At 42.8% G+C, this 6,771-nt stretch overlaps 1 protein-coding gene across 1 annotated transcript; it reads right to left on the bottom strand.

Moving 5' to 3' along the window:
• Nucleotides 1–3,612: 3,612 nt before the first annotated feature.
• On the bottom strand, nt 3,613–6,124 carry tpgs1 (tubulin polyglutamylase complex subunit 1). The gene is made up of 3 exons (XM_023997048.2): nt 5,433–6,124; nt 4,756–4,915; nt 3,613–4,300 (listed from the first exon to the last, which is right to left on the bottom strand). The coding sequence occupies exons 1-3, from the start codon at nt 5,843–5,845 to the stop codon at nt 3,815–3,817; spliced, it is 1,059 nt and encodes a 352-aa protein (XP_023852816.1). The 5' UTR covers nt 5,846–6,124; the 3' UTR covers nt 3,613–3,814.
• Between the last annotated feature and the right edge of the window lie 647 nt (nt 6,125–6,771).

The raw sequence follows: 6,771 nt of genomic DNA, 5'->3' as shown, positions 1-6,771 counted from the left end.
TTTCTTACAAGTCTAGCAACCCCCACCTCAACACAAAAATAGATATGAGCATTTGTTGCGTGAGCTTATGTTGATTGTCTTTCATGAGAATTTATATTATTAAGTGGTTTGAAGCAAGGCACTTGAACTAATTATCTAGAAGTATAATGATGCATTTACTCTACTTCACTTGTGCTTTGGAATGCTAAGTTATTGTGCTCTGGCTGTGAAGCCCTCCGTGTTAATGTAGGAGAATAAGGAAATAAGTGTGTTTTGCTGTAGATTTGATCATAACTGAATGGATTGTATTTTTTGTACTTTTCTATTTGGTTTTGTGGTTTTCTATTTCTTCCCCAATTATGATTTAAATTACTTCCATACAGACCCATTAAAAAGTAATGAATTCACATCTCTTTAACATTGAATGGATAAAATATAGGGGATATAAGCAGGTTTAACATTTTACTGAATCTCTATGATTCTCTGGTTATTAATTTTGTTTCTACTAAAAGTGGATTTTGTTGTATAAAGAAAATGGCAGCTGGCTACTTGTATTTGCACAACAAACACTTGTCTCAAATACATCATTACAGTTGTTGGTTAGCTAGTGAATTTGAGCCATAATAGTATTGATATGAATTCAGTCAAAACACATCAAAACAAAACATGGTATCAAGAACAAGATGAAACGAGTCACAATTCACCACATGGTAGTTTCTTGACATTGTTGGTAGCAATCTGGCCATCCAGAATTACAACTCACGGACTGCTGCCCCATTGAACTGTGAGGATCTTTTGTGTGACGTTGTCAGCTAACTCATCTATGATGCTCTGGTTATTCATTTGTTTTCTACTAAAAGGTTTATTTTGTTATATAAAAATGGCAGCTGGCTACCTGTAGCCACGTGTTTCTATGACCGCACTGGAGGTGTGTGGAGGAGGTATTGCCATCATTGCTGTTAACTGACAGGGAAATATTTTAGGCAAATCTGATCCATGTTTCCTAATAAACGATCACATCTGCAGTAACTACATAGGAGCTTTAATTGTCTTGTCTCCATTCTCAGGAATGGCAAGTATCATACATTCACTGTTTTATGTGAAGGCTTTATAACAGAATAAAAACCTTTTACTTGTATCTAGGTCTCTTACGGTGGCCACTGGCCATATTACCCGCGGTCACGAGTCATGACAGCAGTAAAATTCCATGTCACTGTAATTAGGCTTTTCCAAGCTCTGATGCTGCTGATGGTCATTTATAACCTACCAAACTTGGTAACTGCCTCTCTGTCCCTCTAATCACTCTGACATCAATGCAAATGTCATCAAAAATCGAACAAAACACTTCATAAGAGCCCATGAGCTCATGTTGCGCAACATTTCTATAGGCTATGCAATTGCATGAGAAAACAGTGATGGCCTCTTAAAAAGAGGAGGATCCTATCATCTTTCGATAGGCTAGGTCTACTATATTGATTTCTGAACTTTCCTAATATTTCATGTGACTTATTTCAAATCATCATTAATCGCATCATGCAGCTATAGAATGTATTAAAAATCAAACCACACAGCTCAACATTTGTATCACAACATAAATAACTCTAAATTAAGCATACAGTGCCTTTGAAAAGTATTCAGACTTAATTTTTTTCCACTTTGTTACATTACAGCCTTATTCTAAAATGGATTAAAAACAAAAAAATCGTCAGTAATCTACACACAATACCCCATAATGACAAAGCGAAAACAGGTTTTTAGAAATTTTAGCACATTTAAAAATTAAAAAACAGAAACATCTTATTTACATAAGTATTCAGACCCTTTGCTATGAGACTCCTGTTTCCATTGATCATCCTTGAGATGTTTCTACAACTTGATTGGAGTCCACCTGTGGTAAATTCAATTGATTGGACATGATTTGGAAAGGAACACACCTGTCTATATAAGGTTCCACAGTTGACAGTGCATGTCAGAGCAAAAACCAAGCCATGAGTTTGAAGGAATTGGCCGTAGAGCTCCGATACAGGATCTGGGGAAGAGTACCAAAAAATGTCTGATGCATTTAAGGTTCCCAAGAACACAGTGGCCTCCATCATTCTTAAATGGAAGAAGTTTGGAACCAACAAGACCRTTCCTAGAGCTGGCCGCCCGACCAAACTGAGCAATCGGGGGAGAAGGGCCGTGGTCAGGAAGGTGACCAAGAACCCGATGGTCCCTCTGACAGAGATCCAGAGTTCCTCTGTGGAGTTGGGAGAACCTTCCAGAAGGACAACCATCTCTGCAGCACTCCACCAATCAGGCCTTTATGGTAGAGTGGCCAGACGGAAGCCACTCCTCAATAAAAGGCACATGACAGCCCACTTGGTGTGTGCCATCCCTACGGTAAAGCATGGTGGTGGCAGAATCATGCTGTGGGGATGTTTTTCAGCGACAGGGACTGGGAGACTAGTCAGGGCCGAGGGAAAGATGAGCGGAGCAATGTACAGAGAGATCCTTGATGAAAACCTGCTCCAGAGCACTCAGGACCTCAGACTGGGGCAAAGGTTCACCTTCCAACAGGACAACCCTAAGCACACAACCAAGACAACGCAGGAATGGCTTCAGGACAAGTCTCTGAATGTCCTTGAGTGGCCAAGCCAGAGCCCGGACTTAAATCCTATCAAACATCTCTGGAGAGACCTGAAAAAAGCTGTGCAGCAACACTCCCCATCCAACCTGACAGAGCTTGAGAGGATCTTCAGAGAATGGGAGAAACACCCAAATACAGGTGTGCCATGCTTGTAGCGTCATACCCAATAAGTCTCAAGGCTGTAATCGCTGCCAAAGTGCTTCAACAAAGTACTGAGTAAAGGGTCTGAATACTTATGTAAATGTATTATCAGTTTTAGTTTTTTTAAATAAATTATCAAACATTTCTAAAAACCTGTTTTAGATTTGTCATTATGGGGTATTGTGTGTAGATTGATGAGGAAAATGTTTTAATCCATTTTAGAATAAGGCTGTAACGTAACAAAATGTGGAAAGTCAGGGGGTCTGAATACTTAACGAATGCACTGCAGGAGTACCCGTTTCTTTGTTAACCGCTCAACACAGAATAGCCGCATGTGCGCACTTCCTCAAATTGTTTGGAGAAAATATTATTTATTTTATTCAGCTATGTTCGAATTGTATTCTTCATACTATAAAATAATTCCACGGAATTCTAAGCAATTGCTGTCTGCTAAATGAACTAATGTAACCCACAACCATATGGAATAGCCAGATCAGAGCCTAACATAAGGACAACTCAGAGTATGCCATTCTGTTCTTCCAAAATAGACTACATTTTTCTTCATGTCATGTTTCTTTAGACCAGCCTAAAATTAATTATGGATTTATTGTAATGGTGTAGGCTAAATTACATGGATTTCTTATTTTTTAAATGTAGATGTCCCAGAGGTCTGATTCAGTGGCTTGTAGGCTCTGGGTGGAAGCCATGAGATGCTAAATGGGTTTGTTAATTAATGGTCAATTATCGTGAGACCGGCAGTTATTTGATGACAATCACCGGGTGACAAAATTGAATGACCGTGATAGCCCTACTTGTAACAGATGTTTTCATTACATTATAAATGAAAGCATGAATAAGCAAAATCCAGTTCTGACATTTATTGGTATATTGAATCATATTTACATGATCGTACTATATTATACAGTATATATTTAGCCATGCTGTATGTTCTTCAAGTGCTTCATAAGAACGAGGAAAGTCATACACACATCTCATTATACTAGGATCTGACACTACATTACATGGAACAGTGCAGGCATTATAGGAACGAGAATACACCAGCAGCTAACACACAACTCTTACTCGATCGATAAAGAGCTCTGCCGCAGCGTCCTCAAACTCCTTGGCGTCCATGTTGCCCCCGGCTGGCTCCGCTCCAGCCATAGCCTGGGCCAGCTTACCGGGCGAGATCTTAGCACTCGCCTCCAGGTAGCGGCTAACCTTAGCCTCTAGGTAGGGATTGGCCTTAGCGTTAGCATTAGAGTAGTGGTTAGCATCTGAGGAGCCACCATCAGACCGGGAGGTCTCCAGGGCTTCATGGAGGGTGCCCAGCACAGCCAGACATAGTGTCCGACCAGCAGGCCCCTCAGCTGGGCCGCAGACCTCCGCGTACAGCCTCTGCGCTCGCCGGATGTAGTCAGAAAACACAGCACACGTCAGCACACCGTGCCTGAAGATGTCGTAGGGCACGGCCTCATGGTCCTGGCAGTGGAGCCGGCGTAGCAGAGGTGCTGAAGTGGAGATGGGGACACCTCCCTCGCTGCAGAGACACTTTAGAGTAGAATATAGCAGAACAAAATACTTAGATGTCCATCTACAACAGAAATTGGTATTTTACTCTGCTCCCAAATACCTCAGACAACACACAAACACAGCACTTGAGAAGACCACACAGGGTTAGCTGCAGAGGTTAAGGGCTAGATTCTATCCGATCTCCCCTTTTAGGCTATGCACCATATATATAATATATATCATATTTATTTATTGTCACGCACTGAATACAACAGGTGTAGACTTTACAGTGAAACTTAAAAGGCAATGTTTCCTCATTCACGGAGACCACATTCACGGTAAATGCTGCATATGTCTGCTCAATCAAAAATGATCTTTAAATGTCAATCACGCTATAACGCTGACCTAAGTGCCTTGCTCAAGGGCACAATGGAAATGAATGGTTTCTGAAACCATCAGTGTTTACAGTATGACTTGTCAATTGTATACCCTACCTGGAGGGTGTGTGTGTAGAGGCGGCCCCTGACCCCCCCACCTGGGCTGTTAGAGCTGCATTGACCAGCAGGGCCACTGGGACCCACTGCTCCTCGCCGCTGGGGCCCTGTCTGCGTTAGCAGGTCGTAGGCCACACGGACGTTGTTGCTGAAGGCAGATCTGAATACATACACACGTGGACGTACACATCACAGGAGGACAGGCTCGTGGTAACGGCCGGAGCTGTCGAATGATGTCAAATACATGGTTTCCATGTGTTTGATGCCATTCCGTTGGCACCGTTCCAGCCATTATTATGAGCTGTCCTCCCCTCAGCAGTCTCTACTGGTACACGTGCACAGGCACACATGGATCATTTCCACTGGGAACAGACATCAGTTCAACGTCTAGTTATGATTAACATTTGGTTGAGCAGTTGTTAACTAACGTAAATTCAACCAAAAATGTCACCTGGTCATTGGATTTAGGTAAAAAAGTATGTTGATGACTTTTAGCAAATCCAATCAGTTTTCCACGTTGATTCAACACCACACATATATTTTTTATTAATATCACATGGAAACACGGTTGATTGAAGCCGTTTTTGCAGAGTGGGTTGTGTTATTTCATTGTGAGATAAAACGAGAACATAGACTTTAGCTTGGCAGTCGCAAAATGCATGTTCTTTCTGGTTTACCTCTGAGAGTGATGCGCTAGACGCAGGTGCCATAGGGCTCGGCTCAGCTGCTGCTGCTCGTGTGCGCCTGCGCCGAGGTTTAGCAAATCTCCATCGCTGCAGCATCCACCCGTCCCATTCTCAGCCTCGGAGGCCTGATTACAGAAATGGTCTGCCAAAAAACCCATTGGGTCCTCCGACCTGGCCTCTACCATCTTTAGCAGAGCCCCTCGGAGTAACTCCCCGACTCCCGCCTGCGATAGGAACTCCCGCTCGGTGTCGGTCTTGGTCGGTTTGGATTCGGACATCCCCGAAGTTCCCCCGGACCGACGTTTCTCCGCCATAGTCTTTCTAGGTAGTGACGGAAGTGATTCGTTCCTCAGGACAGCTCCGTTTGGAAAACGTAATCGTTGTGGATGCTCATCCTGCTCCATTGCACACCGCAGTAATGTAAAATGTGTGTGCTTAATCGTGATGACAGAGATAAAAACTCGACAAATTATTGATTTGTCTCTCGCTCTCTGGCACTGGTTGCTAGGGACGCTATTTCATGCTCCGGATGTGATGTATGAGTGTCAAAGATCATCTCAATGGTTGCTAAAATGGGAAGAGAACTGGCCATGTAGCGTTGCTCTGCCTTCTTGACATCTCAGTCGACCAGACAGGTCGTACAGGCCCTAGTTTTGTCGCACCGGCCCTAGTTTTGTCGCACCTGGACTACTGTATGGTCACGTGGCAAAGAAACAGAAACCCAGTGGTAAATTGTAGTTGGTCCAGAACAATGCAGCACGTATCGCACTTAAAATGTATACGGAGGGGAAGTGTCAGCAACAAGCATGTAAGTCTCTCCTGGCTCAAAGTTTAGGAGAGATTTACTGCATCACTATTGGTCTTTGTGGCAGGTATTGATGTGTTGAAGGGAACTGTCTGTTCAAGCAGTTGGCACACAGTTCGGACACAACACAAGACATGCAACCAGAGGCCGCTTCACAGTCCCCAGGTCCAGAACAGAGGCTGGGAAAAACACAATATTAAATAGAGCCATGACTACATGGAACTCTACCACCCTAGGTAACTCAAGCTACCAAGACAACCAGTTTAAATAAACATAAAATTACACTTTACTGCACAAAGGGGACTGTGAAGAGAAAGCCATTTCATATATTGAATTGTAATTTGCATTGTGCCGTGTATTAGACTTAGTTTGTGTGTATGTACTGATATGTAGGCTGTGTGTGACGTTTTAAATCTATGTATTTCAGTCCTTGACTAATAATGTTCTGTACTGTGTATTATGTGATGTTTCATGGGGATCTCAGGAAGAGTAGTTGATGCTTTTACAGCGGCTAATGGGGATCCT

Source organism: Salvelinus sp. IW2-2015, linkage group LG11, assembly GCF_002910315.2.
Source record: "Salvelinus sp. IW2-2015 linkage group LG11, ASM291031v2, whole genome shotgun sequence".
NCBI lineage: Eukaryota > Metazoa > Chordata > Actinopteri > Salmoniformes > Salmonidae > Salvelinus > Salvelinus sp. IW2-2015.
Note: the sequence above shows the minus strand (reverse complement) of the source record. Positions and strands in the feature narration are given on the sequence as shown.

Coding starts and splice junctions, on each gene's coding strand:
- tpgs1 (XM_023997048.2), bottom strand. CDS start 5,845: ATGGAGCAGGATGAGCATCCACAACGATTACGTTTTCCAAACGGAGCT. Junction 4,916..5,432: donor CTAGCGCATCACTCTCAGAG/GTAAACCAGAAA, acceptor GTATGTATTCAG/ATCTGCCTTCAGCAACAACG. Junction 4,301..4,755: donor TCTACACACACACCCTCCAG/GTAGGGTATACA, acceptor TCTACTCTAAAG/TGTCTCTGCAGCGAGGGAGG.